Genomic DNA, 24,131 nt, shown 5'->3' on the forward strand with positions numbered 1-24,131 from the left:
TCTGTTGCAAACCGAAATTGTTTCAGATTTGGTAAAAAAAATAACATTGCATTAAATCTTATTCAATGTCACAGGAACTTTTGTTGTTCAGTATATTTATGAAAGTGGAAAGCGATACAATACAATATAATAGACATAGGTGAGCGGTACTATATTCTTTCTCACCTTCATCTTATACTCACAAACACAACAGTCCCATACAAACGCATACTCACACACACACATACAATGCACCCATACCAACATACACCACCATCCACACATACACACAATGCCCATACATGCACATTCTCACACACACATTCAATTCACCCATACTTACGTACACCACAATCCAGTCATACATGTAAACACACCATCCCCATCCATATGCATACTCACAAACACGCACTGAATGCACCCATCTCTCGGAGCCAAAACTCCATGCATAATGCATGGATTAAAGGAATAACTGATTGACCTATCATTTATAAGTTTAATGTTTTCCACAGTGAACCCTCTTGTGTGTCTGAAGGGTACGTGATTGTGTAAATGTCTTCCCACATTCAACACACTTATGAGGCTTCACTCTACTGTGAGTCCTCATGTGTGCCTTCAGATTATTTGATTGTGTACATGCTTTTCCACATTTAACACACTTATGGGGCTTCACTCCACTATGAATCCTCATGTGTGTCTTCAGATTACTTGACAGTGAAAATTCTTTCCCACATTCAACACACTTATGAGGCTTCACTCCACTGTGAATTCTCATGTGTGTCTGCAGGTTACTTTTTTGTGTAAATGTTTTCCCACATTTAACACACTTATGGGGCTTCACTCCACTGTGAATCCTCATGTGGGTATGCAGATCACCCGACCGTGTAAATTCTTTCCCACATTCAACACACTTATGAGGCTTCACTCTACTGTGAATCGTCATGTGTGTCTTCAGATCAGCCGACCGTGTAAATTTTTTCCCACATTCAACACACTTATGAGGCTTCACTCCACTGTGAATCCTCATATGTTTCTTCAGATTACTTGACAGTGAAAATCTTTTCCCACATTCAACACACTGATAAGGCTTCACTCCAGTGTGAATCTTCATGTGATTCTGCAGATCACCTGATCGTCCAAATGCTTTCCCACATACAACACACTTATAAGGCTTCTCTCCACTGTGAAACCTCATGTGTGCCTGCAGGTTACCTGACTTTCCAAATTCTTTCCCACATTCAATACACTTATAAGGCTTGACTCCAGTGTGAATCCTCATGTGTGCCTGCAGGTTACCTGACTGTCCAAATTCTTTCCCACATTCAATACACTTATAAGGCTTGACTCCAGTGTGACTCCTCATGTGTGTCTTCAGATCACCTGAGTGTGAAAATGCTTTCCCACATTCCATACACTTATAAGGTTTGACTCCAGTGTGAATCTTCATGTGTTTCTGCAGGTTATGTGAATAAGTAAACGTTTTCCCACATGCATGACACTGATAAGGCTTGACTCCACTGTGAATCCTCATGTGTTTCTGCAGATCACCCGATAGTGCAAAACTTTTCCCACATTCAACACACTGATAAGGCTTGACAACAATGTGAATCTTCATGTGTGTCTTTAGGGTACATGATTTTCTAAATCGATTCCCACATTGAACACACTGATAAGGCTTGATTCCACTGTGAATGCTCATGTGTGCCTTGACAGTACCTGATCTTGCAAATCGTTTCCCACATTCAACACACTGATATGGCTTTATTCCAGTGTGAATACTCATGTGTGACTCCATGCCACCATGTTGTGAAAATGTTTTCTCACAGAAACGACACTTATGGGACTCCTTTACTGAACCACCATAAGAGTTGTATCTCTTAGCAGGTAGAGGACCTGCTGATCGTGGATTCAAAGCCATGATTCTTTCTATTATAATTAGCTTTGCCTTGAGATCACCTGTTTCCACCAATTCTCCCTCACAGTCGGTGGTTTCACCTGTGTCAGTGACAGGTTCTTTCTTGATATCACCTGTTTCCACCAATTCTCTCTCACAGTCAGTGAATAAACTTGTGTCAGTGACAGGTTCTTTCTTGATATCACCTGTTTCCACCAATTCTCTCTCACAGTCAGTGAATAAACTTGTGTCAGTGACAGGTTCTTTCTTGATATCACCTGTTTCCACCAATTCTCTCTCACAGTCAGTGAATAAACTTGTGTCAGTGACAGGTTCTTTCTTGAGATCACCTGTTTCCACCAATTCTCTCTCACAGTCAGTGAATAAACTTGTGTCAGTGACAGGTTCTTTCTTGATATCACCTGTTTCCACCAATTCTCTCTCACAGTCAGTGAATAAACTTGTGTTAGTAACAGGTTCTTTCTTGATATCACCTGTTTCCACCAATTCTCTCTCACAGTCAGTGAATAAACTTGTGTTAGTAACAGGTTCTTTCTTGATATCACCTGTTTCCACTAATTCTCTCTCACAGTCAGTGAATAAACTTGTGTCAGTGACAGGTTCTTTCTCGAGATCACCTGTTTCCACCAATTCTCTCTCACAGTCCACGTTTCCACCTGTGTCAGTAACAGGTTCTTTCTCGAGATCACCTGTTTCCACCAATTCTCTCTCACAGTCCACGTTTCCACCTGTGTCAGTGACAGGTTCTTTCTTGATATCACATGTTTCCACCAATTCTCTCTCACAGTCAGTGAATAAACTTGTGTCAGTGACAGGTTCTTTCTTGAGATCACCTGTTTCCATCAATTCTCTCTCACAGTCAGTTTTTCCACCTGTGTCAGTGACAGGTTCTTTCTTGATATCACCCGTTTCCACCAATTCTCTCTCACAGTCCATGTTTCCACCTGTGTCAGTGACAGGTTCTTTCTTGAGATCACCTGTTTCCACCAATTCTCTGTCACAGTCCATGAGTGATGTTATGGAGTTCACTGAAAACATAAAAGAGTTGTCACTTACTTTATCAGATTTCCTAAAGATGTTTCCACAAGAAAACCACCAATGACAACTTGGGCTGGGACCATACACAACTTGATAATATGGAATGTATCATAATAAAATAGCTGTTACTGAAAATGTTTTCCCCACTTTCAACAGAATCAACACACAGATAAAATCATAGCACACTGATTTTCCATATCCAGAAGCTAACATGTCAATTGTATGATGTGTAATAATCTTTTCAATAACCTCACTCTGAAATATCTTCAGCATGTTAAGTTGCTTAATAGCTGTACCGAGACTATAACATCATCCTGAGAACAACAATATTACACATTGAGGTGTTATATACAAAGTGTTATTGCAAAGTAATATACAATTTAGCCCAGACATCTATTTAGAAATTAATCCATTATTTCTTCCAAATTATTAGATCTATTTATGATTAATTTCATCATGTAATAATGAAACAAATGCAAAATAAATGTATTTTCATATTAATTAAATCCATAGTTTTTTAACTATGTATGTCTTTATATTGACAGCAAGTGAACTTGCCTCGGTGAGCACTACCAAGCTGACTGTCGTTCATTTCCCGATGAATGTCAGTATGTCACGTGATTACGTTGTCAACCAAGCGGAGACATACAGAACTACTTTACGGGAATTCCTAAATGTCTAAAAATAACATTAAACATGATTAGGGAAAATGACGACATCGAATCAGGCTGTGAATGATGCAGGCTTCAAAGCCAGACAGATCATGTCAGGTCACCGAAATGAAGCTTTGCGCATCTTGGAATTTGCTCATGTGGGGCACTGTCTTCATCAGCTGATGAACGTCAACAAATACAACTTCACTCCTTAATGAGTGAGTGAGTGAGTGAGTGAGTGAGTGAGTATGGTTTTACGCCACTTTTAGCAATATTCCAGCAATATCCCGTCGGGGACACCAGACACATTGTACCCATGTCGGGAATCGAACTCGGGTCTTCAGCGTGATGAGCGAACGCTTTAACCAGTAGGCTACCCGACCGCCCCCAATCCTTAAGTAAAAATATTGGGACTAAGTGAAGAACATTAGGCATAATCAGTGATTTCCACTGTGAGGTGTCATCTGGAGTTCTTTCGTACTGTCCCTTTGGTTTCCTTATCTAAGCTTTCAAAACACTCGAGTTTGTTTTGTGGGTTCTTGTTTCTCTTTCAATTTTATTTGTAGATTGTCCATGTAAAGGAGGAACCACTCCACAAATATTTTCAGCCAGGGTGAGCTATAGTTCAGGAGTCTGCTCGTAATGTCCACAGATTGATCCATATGTGTAGCAGCCACTATAGGCTTGATTTCAGGGTCATCCTCTGGACAATGTTCACATGCCATGACAATAGAGTGAGTGAGTATGGTTTTACGCCGCCTTTAGCAATATTCCTGCAATATCACGGAGGGGACACCTGAAATGGGCTTCACACAATGTACCCATGTCGGGAATTGAACCCGGGTCTTCGGCTTGACGAGCGAACGCTTTTACCACTAGGCTACCCGACCGACCCCATGACAATAGAGGGCCATTCCTCTTCAGATTCCCATAAACAGGTAGATCTTTGGAACCACTGGTCCATCTTAAAGAATTTGGCTATCCCCATACCTCTTGCCTCTCTTCAGATTCCCAGAGAAAGGTTAGTCCCGAATACAACTGATCAATCTTTAAGAATGTGGCCATCAACATGCCTCTTGAAGCAGCATCAGCTGGATTCAGTGCAGGTTGTGTGTATTTATATTGCTGGAGATCTGAACGTCTTGGATATTAGAGACTGTTAACACATTGTAGATTGAACAGACGACTTCAAACGTGTCCTCTGGTACAGTCAGCATAATTTACATAAAGCCTAAGGTTTAAGACAGTGTGCACTGTCCAAACAACTCCAAAGGCTCTTTCCTCTGATCTAGTTTCCAACTGATCTAGATTGAGATCTTTCACTCCTGCAGCCCAGTCTTCCTTCAGATGCTGATGCTTACCTATCTAATTAGTCTAAATACACCCTGCTGACACACAGAAGTTAACCAGGTCATACAACTGAGAGTCTTGTTTACATTTTGCTCAGAAACAAGCAAACATACACATAGAAATTGTTCCTTACAATCTCTGCAATCGCTGGTTCATACTTTCTTCTCTTCATTGTCACTAGCGGTCTTCAAGAGGGCTGCATTTGCACAACTGGGTGACGATGTAGTACCAAATATGTGGACTTTCATCCTGTACTTCAATGGTGGATTTCTGTAGTCCCCATCTTGCCACCAGAGGAATCGCTGATAGTTCCAATGATCCTTTGTCACCCGTACCTGGTAAAACACACTCACTGTCTCCCATGTAAATCTCATCTGAACACGTATGAGGATGTTATTTGTCTGGTCAGGTCCTGATAGCAACTGTTGATTGAGTAAAAAACCATTGAAGTGACTGCACAGTTAAACACAACCCGCGACTTCATCTTCTTTGGTTGGGGATGACCACACAAGCCTATCATCTAGTTCTGGTTCATCATCTGGCCAGATGGCCAGTCAACATAGTCAGCATTTTATTCATGAAGACGGTATACTGCAGAAAGAATTTGTTGTCCTGTTCATCAACCTTGTCAATCCCATCAAACAATAGATTGCAAGGAGTAGTTATATGGGTAAACTAATTTCTTGTCCCTAAAGGGAAGAGCTTTTTCATAACGTCCATCAATCCATCATAATGGGTAGGAATACTGTGTTGTCCTGTGAGTGCTGCTTCTAATCAACTTTTGTCCTCACTGGGAAGTCCATGTTGAATGAGTGACACACTATCCGATCTAACTGTTTGAAATCCATGCAATCTTAAACTGCAACATCTGTTCTGTTTATTGTGCATCTTAAAAAATCCAAGCATGTAGTTGCTGTCGCAGGTCACATTCCACAACCCTCAACCAGGGCAGCTTCTAGTTGCATGTGGAGCATGATCGGGTCTAGACGTACCTCAATAGGTGTGAAGGCATCTGGAATACTGTTGCCTATCATGTTACCTATTTCAGCATCTATGTTTGGTATCTCTATGTCACTGAGATGAGTCCAATTCTTCATGTCATCTAAGGTTGGAATATCAATCTTTGACAACAATCAACAATAAACATCTTGGGAAGTGTATCATGGGTTTCCATGGAGAAAATGCAAACTTGCATTTTGGATACAGCATAGGTTTGTCCACAGTGTCAATGTTGAGCTTCATGTGCTTGCCACTTTCTCATTAGTAATTCTGTACAGAAGGATGCACTGCTGCCTGGTTCTAAAAAAGCGCAAGTCTCCACGGTCCATAATTCTCCCTTCATCAGAACCTTCACATGCCTAATTACCACAGTGCATGTGCCATCTGTTTCCGTTCCGACCCCCATATTGGGTGAGATGGGGTAGCCTCGTGATTACTGTATTCGCTGATCATGCAGAAGATCCAGGTTCCATTCCCCACATGGGTACTATGCGTGAAGCCAATCGCTGGTGTCCCCCACCCTGATATTGCTAGAATATTGCTAAAAGCAGTGAAAAATCAAACTCACACACGACCCCCATATTGGAACTTAGTTAAGAACTTATCTGCATCATATCATGTTGAGGCACTGGAGGCTCTCCATGATGAAGCAGTAAATCATGTCGACACTGGCATTTTATACATGCAAGGCTCGAAATAAGGAACTTGATTTAACTTGCACCAGGTACATGTTGACATGAAAACCAGGTTGCACCATACAAAACCAGATTGCATCCCAGTCTCATAAATGTATCAAGGTAAAAAAGTGGTAGGTTAAATAAACTTTAAAGCTGCTGAGTGTGTTCAATGATCGATTTGAAAATTTGAAATGCACTTGCATAAAGTTCACTATTTCGTTGTACGACATTCACTCACAAAATGTTGATTCACAACATGAACACTTTCTATCTGCAGGCGGTGGTGGACGTGTTTGTATCCTACTTGTCTCTATAAAAGGTTGAGGCGATGCTGATGATCTAGGAACCTGTGAACTTCTGCTACCAAAGTCAACTTTGTTTTTGAAAGTTGATTCTTTGATTTCAAAGTAGATTTAATACTAGCACTTCCATTTTATCCGCGTTCTGCAAAGCATCTTTGCGAAACATTGGGTCATTTGCTTTCCATGATTCTTCTGAACAAAGGGTACTGGATCTAAAAATGTCACACTTCTCCTTGAATTGTGGAGTGTTTGGACCTTATTTCAGAATCGTTCTTGGTAATGACAAACTGTCAAAAGTGACATGAGTCGTTCTGACCATTTCTCTAGGCACTCATCTGGTTGTTGGTGCATTGTGTTGAATTTTACCTGCGCTGTTTCTGGAAGTTCTTGGCTATCATACCAGAGATGAAATTTCCTTACAAGATCTCAAATGGAATATATCTATCTTGTTCAGTCCACAAAGCAAAGTAGTATTCACTCTCATCCTTCACGCAGAAACATAACTGGTCCCATAACTCCTCAGAAGTCCTAAACTTCAAATAAAAAGCCGCTCAACAACTCTTTCCATCAAAGACCAGGGCCCTGGGTACCTTGACCACGGGGCTGTGTCGGTCCTGTCTTGCATAGCCCTACCTTGGTTGCCACTGCCTGACTCTTCCCCTGATGGGAAACTCGTCTTCAACATCATCAACTAGTGGCTCTTCGCTGATCTTATGTTCTATGGTACTTGGAAGACCATGCTCTTTCTCTGTGCAGATCTGAATTTGTGGTCTTACATCCCCTTCCCCATACTTTTGGTCACTGAGAAAATGTCAGGGATATAAATACCTTCCCAATAGTTCGGGCTTATGTGTGTTCTGATATTGATCAATGACCCGAAATTAAATTTTGTTGCTGTCTTGCTCAGTTGTCTTGTATCCGAGACGCCGATGCATGTGATTATACCTTTTGTCGAACCCCGCCATGAATATTTAGGTCTGGGGTTTGGGCTGGGCTGCTTACCTCCTATCCGAGTGCTGCGACTTACGCAACATTTGCATTTTGTTTCCATTCATTTGCTGGCGCACTGAACAGAATCATTCTTGTTCCTCTACAGAAGTTGTTTAATGCAAGACAGTCAACACTAAGTTGTTTGTTTCACAAGCATTTCCATTTGTAAGTGTGTATATGTTACAGTCAATGTTTTAACTTTGATTCACTTACACAACTTATGAAATGTCCAAATATTTCAGTCATTTTACAAACTGACTGAAAAATCAGTCCATATATATAAAGGATTGACTAAAAATTATTCAAAAAGTATGTGTTCAAAAGGGCTCAAAAACTTCATGATAGACTTATTATGCTTGGATTCATCTTCCTGAGGCAGGGGTGTCCACTAGCCAATATCATAACCTAGTTTCTGCAACCACACAACACCAAGCAAGTGACTCATCAAAACTTCATCACCACTGCCAATGCTACCCCAAAGATATCATGGATATACCTACATTTCCTTTTTAATTCCAAGACAAAATTGTATTTAATTTTGTTGATCCATGTGACGAAACGCCTTTATACTATCAAGATAGGCAACAAATGTGCTTACGATTGGCATAGTACAGGTCGCAAACTAGTTGAGATTTCTGGGGTATCATCCATTTTTTCCACAGGAAAAAACAATAAGGGCAACAGCCGGTCCCGGTGAATTGTCATTGATCAGTGCCCCTTGCATGTACGATGAATTTTACCGTGAAAAGTGCTACTATTGCAGTATTATGATCTCTGGGTCAATAAAAAGGATTCCACATTTTTCTAGATCATCTCTGGTTTTCTTGACGCTTGCAACAGGTTGTCAACATTTTCCAAACACGTCAATTTGCATTAATAATTACAACATTTGTCTACAATAAATGGAAAATGTCTTTTGGTGGTACGACACAATTTGCACTTCAGATCGGTGACGGTAAAAACAACCAAAGCGGACAGTTCAAAAGCAGAAATCGTATTTTTTGTTCGGAGCGACAGTGTAGTAATTTTACTTCAGCGAACAATGTCATGATTCACTGCCCTGGCATAATGACTGAATGACCACACGACCCGATCCACGCAGAGTATCGTTCAACCATACGATTTCGGACGATTACTCGACCTATAACGGCCAGCATCACACAGACATTGTAAATACTCAAACGATGGCTTGTTTTTAACAGAAAGCTGTCTTTTAAAAGTGAATGAGATGTTTTACAGTTGTTCATGTGAATCTAATTATGAGAGAAAACTACGAATGTTTCTTGAGCGTCCGAAAGCCCACAGATTATCTAGCACGGGGATAATAATAGACTTAGTTTGTTATGCCTTACTTATAGATTACCTAAATATTGTAATTAATTAAATAGTTACCGTTGTATAACCTCCACGGTCCTCTGGTTCAACTCACAACAGCACAGTGGCGTTACAAACCAAATATCAGAGTGACTTCCCTTGACGCTGCCACTCGCAAGCTCCTCACAGCGATAGCCCGTTCGCGGAGCTCTCTATACTATCGCTGCCGCCAGTCAAAACTCCCCACTGTGAATAGGAATACTCTTACCCCTGCTAAATGACGTTCTTTTTTTTAATCAATTTGAATTTCTATTTCACTTCAGCTCAATCTCATTGAAATCAGATCTAAGTTCTCGCTGCCGCTTAACAAAGATCTGAGGACATCCCATTACGGGTCACGTCAGAACGACCTTTCGCGAACGTTGACCGACCACTGAAATGACTTAAAAGAAGTCGACATCAGCCAATTAGAAAGCAGCTTTCTCGAGCTATACGGCACTCGTTTCAACCTGGCGACTTCCATTTCAGACTACGTTTGAAAAATATGTTGACACAGTTCTCGATTAAAATTTTGAAAACTAAACAAACGAACATTCCCGAATGTCTAATGTAATGCTGAGATTGTATGGCCATGCTTCCCACGTACTGTGCAACGCCTCCTCCGTTTAAATGTTTATCCCACGGAAGCGGGAGATAGACGATAATTTGGACGGAATCAGTCGTAGGGGCCGTAACTGTCGTTCGGAATACCCCGTGTTAACGTTTTCGAGGTTGCATGATTAGAAACAAATTCCGACTGTCACTTTCACGATCTGGTAAGCGACGCTTTGATTGGTTGGAAGAAAGGTCGTTCTGACGTGACCCGTAATGGGATGTCCTCAGATCTTTGTTTAGCGAAAGCGAGAACTAAGATCTGATTTTAATGAGATTGAGTTCAACTATCATATGTCATTAGTCTGGTAAGAATGTAACGGGAAGTGATTTTCCGTTCGTCTGCAATCTCGAACCAATCTGATCAAACAAGCAAACAAAAAGGTAAATTCATCTGGGAAATATGGTTAGTCATAAACCTTTTCAAAATTCAATATAATGGCATTCCGAAAAACATATACAAAAGTATAAACTTTGAAAACACAATGCAATTTAGAAAGTGGTCAAATGTGACAAAGGGGATTAATGTAACAAATGTCATATTTGGGTTAACCGTTTCCTAGTAAAGTACAGATTCTCGTACTTTTTTGGCAATGTGGGTTCGAAAAAAATTTGTAAGAGAATCTGTACTTTGTTATAAAAGTAGAAACGTTACTATACATTTGGGGTTAGAGGGCAAATTTCAAGATTCTTGTAATGGCCACACTGGTGGCAGCGATGTTACCGAAGGTGTGAGGAGCTTGCATAAACGGAGCCCGTTAAATGTGAAACTAACGTAAACAATTGATCACAATCAAACGAGGTCCATCTGAGGTTTACAATATTGTTAACGTCCTCTTCTGTCTACTGCAATGTCACCATTCAGTGATTATGTTTTGTGTAGTTTGTCTTTAGAGCATGCCAACCTCCTCTTGGTACACCCAAAGACGTATATAGATCTATACACGTCTTTGATACGCCGGATCCACAGCCCTGTTGGGAGCAGGTCAAAACGGTCTAATGTCAGAAAGCCCAAAAAGGTAAGGTCAAAAGGGCCACGAACCACAGTCAAAAGGGCCACACTCAAAAGTTACGTATATCTCGCTTTTAGGTATTGTTAAACTTTTCAAACTTTAAACTTTTCTTTAAACTGTGCAATTTCATCTGAAACAATCACAATTTGGTTTGAGGTAGGATTGTTACCAGCAAACGATATTGTTAATCCTAACTAAGTTTGGTGTTGAAAGCCGCTTCCTAATTAAGAGGATTAAAATATGTGACTGTCACAAGCTATACGTGATTGGAAACACATATCTCATGATTTAATTATGCCTTTGTAGAGATATCATATCACGCAATAAAGTTAACAGGTAGATTTTTAGTAAATTTATTGTACCTAATAAAGTCGATATATTCAATTTAATATCATAGGGGGGCGGTCGGGTAGCCAAGTGATATTGCTGGAATATTGCTAAAAGCGGCGTAAAACAATACTCACTCACTCACTCACTCACTCACTAACATCATAGATTTTTGAAATTTTGGAACTCGATAGTCACAATGCCATGTTGTATAAAGGCATTGAAAACTGTTCATTGTCATGTCACATAAGGCCACAAGGTTGCGCTGAACTCAGTATCTCGTGTGACCGCCCCAGGCAGCAATCACGGCTCTGCATATCCTCGGCAATGACTGAATTAGGGGACGGAATATTCCGGAATACTGCGCCATTCTGCTTGTAACGCGTTGGCCAGTTGTGGGAGTGTCTGCGGCGTGCTCTGACGTTGACGTACACGTCGATCGAGTTCATCCCTGAGGGGTTCGATTGGTTTGAGATCTGGAGATCTCGACGGCCAGGGCAAAAGGTCGATGTTGGCATAATGGAGGTAGGCTGTGTGCGATGGAGCGTTGTCCTGTTGAAACAGCTCCCTCTGGCGGTCAATGATTGGAAGAAGGTGAGGTTGAAGAATGTGACACACACACAGTCATACACTTTGACACTACCGCCCCGAATTTGTCGAATTCACGTACACAATATGGGGCGAAACGCTCATTTCGACGACGATGAACACGCGCAAGCATCGCTGTCGATGGATCTGTGGCAAAACAGGGACCATAACTGGTCTTCTGGGTCGGATTCCAGCCTCGCGAAGATGGTTCCTGACAGTCTGGTCCGATATCCTCCCCAAACCAGGGATGCGTCCTGCAGTCTCCGTTGCTGTGGCATTGCGATGACGTAGGTGGAACAGTCAAATGTAGCGATCCTGTGCAGGGGTGGTAACTCTTGGTCGGCCGGTTCTCGGACGGTCTGCTGTGGAAATGAACTGTCTGTATCGGTCACAAAGGTTAATATCTTGCTGCACGGAAACTGGGTAAACGTTGGCCCCGTCCCTCTCGACTGACATACCCGCTTCACGGAAATGGGTCAACTGCAGCGATATGTTGTGTGGGGTAATAGGTCTGATAGAGCTTGACTGGTACCCTAGACTTCGCTTCCTTTGGGGAGAGTCATGTTTTTATCTTCATTTTTAGAAGCTGAGAAGTTTTCTTCATAAAAGAGAGATGAGATTTTGTCACATTTCAAATTCACAAAATAATGGAAAGAACGTTAAAATCTTCTAACTATTCACTAAAACAGTACAGATGTAGGTTGCTTTTAAAACAGTACATTGAAAATAGCAGTATAATTAATCATTTGTATATAAAAGACAATTTTTTACAACACCATTTGTAGGAAAAGCCCACTGTGCAGGGTTTTTTTCAGTTTGGTAGAAAACTGGTTAACTTGACATGTTTGTACTCACAACTGCTCGACTGATCGAGGACTGTACTTTTCAATTACTAAGACTGTGGATGACGGATATAAATAGCACAACTTTTAATCTTAACTGACGAAGAAACGCCACGAAACTTAAAGTTGGACACGGATAGTGTTACAAAACGGTTGAGAATCAATCGCCCAAACAACCAAAACAATTTGCTGAGTAATGAACGTGCTACAGTACCCACATCAAGGAACATGAGTTTGAAGTGAAACTTTGGCTGCACTTACAGCATGCCAAACTACAAAGCTATAGGTATAAAAGGAACGATTTACTGTTCATTCACAGAACCGTTGGACAGTAGCATGCTAAGATAAACCCAACAGCAGAAAGAGCTGGTATGATACACAAGGAACAACGCATGATCACGCTGCAGGGAGTTTAGGCTGTTGGCGAATGACAGTCACCAGGCTCATGACCTGGTTCAGGCAGACTGGGCGGAAGAGAGACAGGAGTAGGGGTGACAGACCTGTTACCCCACCCAGGAAACTTTACATGCTTATCCTCCATCTGAGAAACGATATTATCCCTATGACGTCATCAGCTGAGGCAGTCGTCATGTCAGACGCTGGATTGGACAGTGTCAGAAGACGTAACGCTGAGACTGCAATGTTGGTGGAATAGGAACTGGCAAGGAGCCATGTTCACAAGAGAGATCAGATTCAAGCTTTTCCCTGCAGAGGGAAGACTTATAGCCAACTTCCGACAAGGAGAACAATGCCGCCTTCAAGATGTGGAACAGTTTGGAGGTGTCAGCATCTGTAGCCCTGCAGTGCGCCATCATTAGTCCCACGAATGCAGCATCTGTAGCCGACCAGGTCGCCCTTATAACAAGGACCAGTTAGCACAGACCCTCTGAGAAGAGTGATGTCGAATCCCATTTCTTGTGATCAGAATTATCACATCTTCTTCTCATGTTTAAGTTCGAGCGTTGCATTGATTCCCGCGGTGGGCATACAAAATGCTGACTGACAATTGTGCTATTCTGAAGGTCTGAAGCGAGTTTCATGTGCTGATTTCCGTCTTGATTGTTGATCGAATACTGAACAACTGACCCCATCCTCCAAAATGTGGACACAATACCTTCTTTTTTGTTCTCATTCATGTCATGACTGTAATAATGTTACTATATCATTCATATCTTTTGGCATTACAAGTATGTCTATGTTCTAATTTTTCCAAGTAAGGGTAAATTATGCTTAATGGGCATTTCACATCATAATCAACAACTGTTTCAGTCATATCACAGCTGGACAAGCGGAGTCAACAACCTTGTCCAAGGATACAGCACTGTGACTTGCATGATATGGAAATGGAAGATTTGAAATGAATGATAGATTAGCATTACAGGCATACTGTGTATCATGCTCATGCATCTAGGTCAAAGATTGTGGCTTTAATCACGAAAAACTCTGAATTGATGAGGATGGCCACATTGCGGTCGAGACTAGTTTTGGAGGATGAGATGCAGATTATGAGGTCTGTTTTTTTTCATTTATGGAATCAATAAAATGAGTCACTGAATGGAATGTCAGTATGCGTAAACTACTTTCCTGTTGTTGTTTTTTGTTTGGTTTGTTGTTGTTGTTGTTTGTTTGGTTTGTTTGGGGTTGTTGGTTTTTTTTTTTTGGGGGGGGGGGAATACATAAGAAAGTAAGTGTTTTGTTGATGTGTCAAGGAACAAGGCATTGGCAATCATCATGCTGCTATTGTCACTCCTGGTGCTGTACGTAGGCCCCTAAGCACATAATTCACTATTGTTTTCAGTTCGTACTACATAATACCACCACTGTTCCCCACAAACATATTCTAAAAAGTTGGGGTTCCATATCAGAACCTGCTTTTAAAGTAATGAAATTTGGATTGGATGGTCACAATGGTGGCACATCGAGACAACTTTCAGCTGGGACCTGCCAGGCTCATTGTCCAACCACTAGAAGGACATGGTGGATTGTGTCCTCACCTTATCGACCACTGGCTTTGCCCTGTCCAGGTTCGATTGCCTTACAGGCCCACCAGATTTGACAACAATACTTCAACTTTTGATAGGGACACTCCTATTATTATTATTAGTAGTAGTAGTAGTAGTAGTTGGTTGGTTGGTTTGTTGTTTAACGCCGCACTCAGCAATATTCCAGCTATATGACGGCGGTCTGTAAATAATCGAGTCTGGACCAGACAATCCAGTGATTAATATCAGTAGCATCGATCCACGCATTTGGGATCGATGACATGCATCAACCAAGTCAGCGAGCCTGACTACCCGATCCCGTTAGTCGCCTTTTACGACAAGCATAGTCGCCTCTTAGGGCAAGCATGGGTTGCTGAAGATCTATTCTACACCGGATCTTCACGGGTCTAGTAGTAGTAGTAGTAGTAGTAGTAGTAGTAGTAGTAGTAGTAGAGTGTCTGAGTGTGTCTTATTTGGGTTAATGTCGTTTTCATAGTGCTAACTCACTGAGATACCATGACACAGTTTAACATGGATACTAAGGTTTTAGTAAAAACTTAAAACGTTGTTCTGGAATTCTACAAAGATCTAGGATAAATATGTAAATAGGTAAATGAAGACAAGTAGGGTGATAATACTTTGTTGGGCCATCGACCTATCACACCGAAGATTAATTGCCTGTTTCTCGTTTGGGTAGAAAGATGTATCCTGTGCCAGAAAAAATAGCAAGACTAGGTCGTAGTGCAACAGAGAGCAACTGAAAGGTGTCTGTTTGACGTGACCAAATGCTGTAGATACTTACATACTGCTTGGATGTAGTGAGTGAGTTTGGTTTGACGCCGCTTTTAACAGTATTCCAGTTATATCGCGGCGTGTCAGCTTAATGTGGGAGGAAAGCCCGAAGTGATGCAGGTCTCAGAAGTTTACCACTTCGGTGAAACCCACGAGCACAGGTATGGTGCTGACAAACCTAGAAACATAATCGGGGCGAACCGGGATTCGAACCCACAATCATAGGTTTCTGGCGTGCCCAAGGGACGCAACTCTCACAGCGAATCGCGGCGCCTTAGACGACTGGGCCACCCGTGCCCCCTGCTTGGCTGTTAAGGTCCGTAGGAGTTTTATGGCGCTTACTAAATTAATATAGAATACATATTTCATCCCGTGTCCAATTGACCGATAACTTATTAAGATTTAAGACACATGAACGATTTATTTTAGACAAGAAGAGTTTGATAGCACGAACTGAATCACCGAATCTGCCACTTGAGGGAATGGAAATTAGCTTTTATTGAGATAAGCGTGTGAGTCACTTCGCATTACGTTAAACATTATTTCGGTGGGAGGAACTGAAATTACCATCGTGTGTATTCTGTTAGTTATCCGTGAGTGGTGAGGAGATTCGTATACTCATGGCTATATATAGAGAGAGAGAGGTTCTCTCTGCATATCGGATCAGAAAAGGTGTTAGAGTTAGGAGTTGATCAGAAGAACTATCACACTTTTCTACACATCCCCTCAGATATTTGATGTGCATAAACAAGTCATTCTACAGAAAAACATCCGAGGACCTTGTGTGTGTCGTTATCAAAACCTCAGTCTCCAATAAATGGACTTAAGCAACAAATCTGACTTGTACTTTTGAGAGAACTACATTATCCCCGGAGCCAAGGAGTGATTGATAAGAACAGTGGCCTAGGAAGAAGGTATGGTACCCGACTCCTACGGTTACAGAACTCCACTCAGACACATCGTATTGACTCCCGACCAATCCTTGTTTTATCCCTAATGCCAAGCACCATACAGGACTGTATATCACAGAACAGCCTGTCAACACTGTGCCATATTACTGTTAGGGTCGCAGATTTCGGTGAAATTATTTCCAGTTATTTTCAGTAATTCAAAACGAGCATTATATATCTACATTCTTGCTTCATGCTGATGGGTTAGTTAAAGTCGTAAATATTTGAAGATGTCGTCATTGGTTGTTCATGCCATCAATGTTGGGTTTATGTGACGTCGTGCAACACCAGATTGTGATCCGGAAAGTCATATTTATTTATATTTTGTCAGATGGAGTGAGTTGGGTTTAACGCCGCATTTAACATTATTCCGGTTATATATCGCTTGTCAGCTTAATGTGGGAGGAGGGGCGGTCGGGTAGCCTAGTGGTTCAAGCGTTCGCTTGACACGCCGAAGACCCGGGTTCGATTCCCGACATGGGTACATTGTGTGAAGCCCATTTCTGGTGTCCCCCGCCGTGATATTGCTGGAATATTGCTAAAAGCGGCGTAAAACCATACTCACTCACTAATGTGGGAGGAAAGCTTGAAGTGACGCGGGTCTCAGACGTTTACCACTTCGGTGAAACTCCCGAGCACGGATATGGTGCTGACAAACCTTGAAACATAATCGGGGCGAACCAGGATTCGAACCCACAATCATAGGTTTCAGGCATGCCAAAAGGACGCAACTCTGCACAGGAATCGCGGCGCCATAGACGACTGGGCCACCCGTGCCCCCATATTTCGTCACAAACAACACGGGTAATATAGAATGATATGCTCGCAACGCAGAATAGCGGATTATCTATCCACAGTGAAATACTGTTGAAACACTCATTCTCACTCAGGAGGTGCATCTGATGTCTCAAGTCAACATTAAAATAAAAAACTAATTTAAGATACTTAAGTATTTCTAATAAACCTTTTCGTATGTGTAGACGATCAAAGATGTTGAATAAGAATAGAGTAACAAGTTGCTAAAAAATTTCAGCAACCCATGCTTGACATAATAGGCGAATAACAGGATGGGGTGGTCTGGCTATATAGGTGACTTGGTTGATGCATGTCAACGTATCCCAATTGCAAAGATCGATGCTCATGATGTCAATCACTGGATTGTCTGTTCCAGACTCAACTATTTACAGACTGTTGTCATATAGATGGAATACTGCTGAATGCAGCGTTAAAAAAACCAAAAAAACATACTTCCATACCACCCTTCACATACCCACACCCACATATAGACACACACCCACATATATGCCTACGGCCCCCACCCCACTTTCATACATCCATACACCACAATCTACACATACACACAATACCCATACATATGTATTTTTGGTTATGAGATTTGTTCGTTGGTTTGTGACTAATATCATGAGCATCAATCCACGCAATTGGGATTGATGACATGCATCAACCAAGTCAGCGAGCTTGACCACCTGATCCCGTCAGTCCCCTCTTACGACAAGCATAGTTGCCTTTTAGGTCAAGCATGGGTCTGCTGATGACATATTATACCCTTGGTCTTTGGGTTATGAGAGACACACATACACACATATACACATATCATTTTTATTTGACAATAAAGATTACCATTACAATTGGATTAAGAGACAAGTACATAATTGGTTGAACAATTGGTTTAAACTGCTCTGAACTTTTACACCAATGTCAGATGTGTGGAGAAAGGCACTATATAAACTTGTCCTTCTCAAGCCTGTTAATGTGGCTATGTCAGCTTCCAGATAAGGTACAAAATTCTATTGTCAAGTCAAAGTTGGGACCAGTCCAAGGTTGCAGATGGCAATGTATCTTAATCTCAAATTATAAATAAATGGATAAATTTCCACATTCAAACAGATATGAAAAAATGAAATTCAAGGTTTTCAACAGTCATTTCCAAGGCTTTTGAGCTGGGTTAAGCCTTAGTTTGACAATATTATTTTCATCCAGCATATTAGTAATAAAACCAACATCACGGTCAATTTTCCAACAGGATTTATTTTCAAAACCAACAAATATAATAAATTAGGTCTGTCATGAATTTTAATACCTTTTTTAAACAGGTTTTGTTGTTTTGTACAAATTCAAGGCTTTTCAAGCAACGTTGGTGATTTTCAAGGCTTTTAAATGTTCACTCTAACAATAAAGGCTTTTCAAGTGGGACCTTAAAATTCAAGACCTTTTCAAGCCCATAAAAACCTTGAATTTATATGTTTATAAAAATAAGGCGGTTGGACCCAGTGAAAAGGTGCGAGATATCGGTACAATGGAGATAACGAGTTCGAGATAATGAGGTTTTACTGTATACCACTGTGAATCCTCATGTGTGACTTCAGGCAACTTGACTGTGTAAATCCTTTCCCACATTTAACACACTGATACGGCTTGGTTACACTGTAAGGCTAGACTTAAAGAACTTAGTAAAATCTAAATATTTTTGACATTTGTATACTTATGTTGCATTACTCCTGAATGCATATAGTGTTTTCTATTGAAAAACGAAGCTGTGTGAGGTCCAGCTGAAAAGGAAGTTGTTCCAACCTGTGACACACAGCAACCATGTGACCACAGAAGTGATAATGTCACATAGCTGTAGTACATGCACTGCTTAATCATTACATCTGAATACATCTTGGGAAAGTAGCTCTGCAACGGGTGGGTCTTAGACATAGTAATGCAGGATAAGTAAACAAATGTAAAATATCAAGATTTTACTTCATTGTTTAACTTATCCCACACTACTCCTCAATGCTACTGTATTGGACGGTACAGATTTGGCTCTCAGAAGATTCAGGCCAGTGGCCGCATAGGCTTGAAGAATGACGGCTTAATCAAAAGGAGATGGATGTCTTGGAGATGTGGATGAAAAGTGAGTGAGTATGGTTTTATGCCGCTTTTAGCAATATTCCAGCAATATCACGGCGGGGGACACCAGAAATGGGCTTCACACATTGAACCCATGTTGGGAATCGAACCCGGGTCTTCGGTGAGACGAGCAAACGCTTTAACCACTAGGCTACCCAACAGCCGCCGGGGGATGAAAAGACGTTTCCGGGGTTGGAGCATCGGATAAGCCCTGACTGGGCACAGAAGGAGTTCTTCCTAATCTTCAACCCCCACCATCGAAGAAAGAGGTGGGATAGTGAAGGATCTGTCAGCCAGTCCTGGATGTTGATTCTTAGCAATAAAGTCCCAGCACACCCTGGGATATGTTGGACCAGGAATTGCAGGCCCAGGCAATCCACCAGATGAAAGAATCGGAACATCTGCTGAAGCAAGGGGTGTGAGCGAGTTGTCCCTCGGTTGCCTACACACCACCATGATATTGTTGGTTGAGATGGCGAGTTGAGTGTTGCAGAGGCGCTCCTGCCAGTGTAATATCGCCAGGATGAGCACCTCCAACTCTCGGCTATTTATATTCCATGTGCGCTGCACGTTGGACCAAAGCCCTGAAGTCATCTGGTCTCTAAGATGCACACCCAAACCTTGTAGAGAGGTGTCTACCATCCACCACTAGAGATGAGGCCTGAGGTGCAGTGGCAGAGTGATGGATACGCAAGGGTCCTGATGTCTGATTGTGGCGCTAGGAACTGATGGATAGGACGTAAGTGTAGGCATCCTCTGATCGCCAGGTCCTGAGCCGAGATGAGACCTGAGGGGTCAAGGTAGTGTGATGGATATGCAAGGGTGCCAACGTCTGATGGGTGGTGCTAGGAACTGTTGGATAGGACGTAAGTGTAGGCATCCTCTGATCGCCAGGTCCTGAGCCGAGATGAGACCTGAGGGGTCAAGGTAGTGTGATGGATATGCAAGGGTGCCAACGTCTGATGGGTGGTGCTAGGAACTGTTGGATAGGACGTAAGTGTAGCATCCTCTGATCGCCAGGTCTTGAACAGGGAATCGTTGTCATGAATTTTTGTCCTGACCAAATAGTGTCCTTCTCAGCCAAACATGGTCAGGGGACAGCGTAATAGTGCCGAGGCAGTCCGCCATCCAGTCCAGGACTTGAGATAAGCTTAAGTGTGTGTCCAGTTCTGGTAGAGATATCTCATTGTTGGGGATAAAGGCACCCTCTATGAGTCAGAATGGTATCCCAGTGAACTAGGGAGAAGCTCCTGCATCTACGCCTACAACTTGAAGACCTGTACCTACATCTAGAGTGAGTGAGTGAGTTGGGTTTAACACCGCTTTAAACAGTATTCCAGATATATCACAGCGTGTCAGCTTGATGTGGGAGGAAAGCCCGCAGTGATGCAGGTCTAAGATGTTTACCACTTGGTGAAACCAATGCAAACGGGTATGGTGATGATTTTCATGATTTTACATAAAAACTGCTGTTAAACGTAATAGGATGTGCACCTAATCTTGAAGTACCCACAGTTTGATGATGTCAAGCCCAAGAAGGGATGACAAATTACACATGACCCAGGGATTAATGATGTAGCATGGTCCATAAAGCTTAGAAGTATTCACTGTGTTCAAAGATCGTTGTTGTGCGGAAAAGTAAGGCTAAGTCAGACACAAAGTTTAGTCACAATATTAGGTTGCACGTTTCTATAATAGGTTGCACTGGTGCATCTTTTATGTATCCAAATCATGCTCTGTACTGTGAATCCTCATATGTGTCTGCAGGTGATCTGATCGTGTAAATCCTTTCCCACATGTATCACACTGATAAGGCTTGACTCCACTGTGAGTCCTCGTGTGTTTCTGCAGGTTACTTGACTGAGTAAATCCTTTCCCACATACAACACACTGATAAGGCTTGACTCCACTGTGAATCCTTGTGTGTTTCTGCAGGTCACCTGACAGTTTAAATCCTTTCCCACATTCGACACACTGATAAGGCCTGATTCCACTGTGAATCTTCATGTGTTCATGCAGGCCACTTGACTGTGTAAATACTTTCCCACATTCACCACACTTATAAGGCTTGACTCCACTGTGAATCCTCATGTGTGTCTGCAGGTCACCTGACTGTGTAAATCTTTTCCCACATTCAACACACTGATAAGGCTTGACTCCAGTGTGAATCCTCATGTGTTTCTGCAGGTCATGTGAGTGAATAAATCCTTTCCCACATTCAACACACAGATAAGGCTTGACTCCACTGTGAATCTTCATGTGTGACTTAAGGCTGTTTGAGTGTATAAATGCTTTCCCACATTCAACACACTGATAAGGTTTGATTCCACTGTGAATCCTCATGTGTGCCTGCAGGCCACTTGACTGTTTATATCCTTTGCCACATTCACCACACTTATAAGGCCTCACTTCGCTGTGAACACTCATGTGTGTCTGCAGGCGTTCTGACCGTGTAAATCCTTTACCACATTCTACACACTGAAAAGGCTTCAGTCCACGGTGAATCATCATGTGTGAGTTCAGGTATTGTGACCGTGAAAATCCTTTCCCACATTCATCACATTGATAAGGCTTGGTTTCACTGTGAATCTTCATGTGTCTCCTCAGGTTACTTGAGTGTATAAATGCTTTCCCACATTCAACACACTCATAAGACTTGATTCCTCTGTGAATCCTCATGTGTGCATGCAGGCCACTTGACTGTTTAAATTCTTTCTCACATTCAACACACTGATAAGGCCTCACTTCACTGTGATTCCTCGTGTGTGTCTGCAGGTCACTTGACTGTGTAAATGTTTTCCCACATGCAACACACTGATAAGGCTTGACTCCACTGTGAATCCTCATGTGTTTCTTCAGATCACCTGACTGGGCAAATCCTTTCCCACATTCAACACACTGATAAGGCCTAATTCCACTGTGAATCCTTGTGTGTTTCTGAAGATCACCTGACCGTTTAAATCCTTTCCCACATTCCACACACTGATATGGCCTTATTCCACTGTGAATCTTCATGTGTTTATGCAGGTGACTTGAGAGTGCATATTCTTTCCCACATTCACCACACTTATAAGGCTTGATCCCACTGTGAATCCTTTTGTGTGTCTGCAGAGTACCTGATTTTGCTAATATTTTCTCACACACACTACACTCATGCTCTGCTGGACAACCACAATCATTCTTGAGATCACCTGTTTCCATCAATTCTCTCTCACAGTTAGTGATTACACCTGTGTCAGTAACAGGTTCTTTCTTGAGATCACCTGTTTCCAGCAATTCTCTCTCACAGTTAGTGATTACAATTGTGTCAGTAACAGGTTCTTTCTTGAGATCACCTGTTTCCATCAATTCTCTCTCACAGTTAGTGATTACACCTGTGTCAGTAACAGGTTCTTTCTTGACATCACCTGTTTCCAGCAATTCTCTCTCACAGTCAGTGTTTCCACCTGTATCAGTAACAGGTTCTTTCTTGAGATCACCTGTTTCCTCCAATTCTCTCTCACAGTCAGTGGTTACAGTGTCAGTGACAGGTTCTTTCTTGATATCACCTGTTTCCAGCAATTCTCTCTTGCAGTCCGCCATTACACATGTTACTGTGACAGAGCCAGGATTCTGTGGTTGACTTTGTACTTCCATTATTACTTTGTGGATGTTATGGTGTTCACTGAAAGCATAGAGGAGTTGTCACTTCCCTCATCATGTTAATGCATTCCTAAAGATGTTCCCACAAAAACACCTAGGGCTGGGACCATACAGTTTGATAATATGATATATATCATAATAAAATACCAAATACTGTCAATGTTTTTCCCACATTCAACACACATATAATATCATAGCACAATGATTTTCAGGAGATAATACTGATATCCAGGAGTTGACATGCCAGATGGATGATGTGTAATAATCTTTTCAATAACCTCACACTGAATCTTTTTCAGCATGTTCAGTTGATTCATTGCCATATCATGAATACTGTTATATTGTTTCAGGGCAATGGCTATTGAATGATCCTGTGTGAAAAAAAGAATCCACATGGATATGTTGCAAAGTTATGTACAAATGATACATGCCATTGTACAGATTTAATTAAAAATAATGAATATATTCATCTTTATTATTTACCAACTAGCCCTGATAATCTTACAAATCCCAAAACACATCATTAAATTTTATCCATCATGTCTTCCAAATCAATAGATATATTTGTGATTAATTTCAAAACGTAACGATGAAACACATGCACAATAAAGGGATTTATAAAAATCCAGAGGCTAAATATCAGAACCAGTGACCCGATCAGCAGGAGCATCTTTAGAATTAAGCCGCACAAAGTCCTTTAACGGGACATAGATCTAACTGATTAATTTCAACCATGCGTTTTAGATCTATGTAAAACTAGATTTCTTTGTATAAATTCGGGCTAAATACGGAGAAAATCATCAAATGTGGCATAATCGGCGATATTTGCGTCATCAAAGATACTAAAATGAAGACGCTAACGACATTTCATTTTCGTGGTCGTTCAATTCTATGTATAATACATACGATTTCGGGGCACTAGCGAGTTGCAAGAAATATTAACGCACACATCGCTGTTGAAAATGGGGCGTTTGTCACTGTTTACATTTCGCCAATGCGACGACGATTTTCGTGTCTCAAAACAGCTTATATAATTATTTCCTTCACTAAAAGTAACAATGGTCGTTATTCTCTTCACGTATACATACAGTATTCATGTAAATGCTAAGAAAATTGTCTAACCATTTGCTCTGGCGTCTTTCTTTAATAACATAAACAGCTGAAAAAATATGGATGCCGCCATATTGTTGATGGAGTCATTTCCAAGCTCC

General features: G+C 41.5%; 1 protein-coding gene across 1 annotated transcript; it reads right to left on the minus strand.

Annotated features, from left to right (window-relative positions):
- On the minus strand, window positions 1-24,131 carry LOC125376223 (zinc finger protein 721-like). The gene is made up of 3 exons (XM_048388185.1): window positions 24,043-24,131; window positions 20,997-22,942; window positions 1-2,922 (listed from the first exon to the last, which is right to left on the minus strand). The coding sequence occupies exons 2-3, from the start codon at window positions 22,912-22,914 to the stop codon at window positions 476-478; spliced, it is 4,365 nt and encodes a 1,454-aa protein (XP_048244142.1). The 5' UTR covers window positions 22,915-22,942; window positions 24,043-24,131; the 3' UTR covers window positions 1-475.

Source organism: Haliotis rufescens, unplaced genomic scaffold (assembly GCF_023055435.1).
Source record: "Haliotis rufescens isolate VD_foot unplaced genomic scaffold, xgHalRufe1.0.p SCAF_7, whole genome shotgun sequence".
Classification (NCBI taxonomy): Eukaryota; Metazoa; Mollusca; class Gastropoda; order Lepetellida; family Haliotidae; genus Haliotis; species Haliotis rufescens.

Bases quoted from the DNA above. Each gene is read 5' to 3' on its own strand.
- LOC125376223 (XM_048388185.1), bottom strand. From the start codon at position 22,914: ATGGAAGTACAAAGTCAACCACAGAATCCTGGCTCTGTCACAGTAACA. The intron at 2,923-20,996 runs AAAAGATGCACC...TTATGTTTTCAG, and splicing joins AGAGCATGATTTGGATACAT to TGAACTCCATAACATCACTC.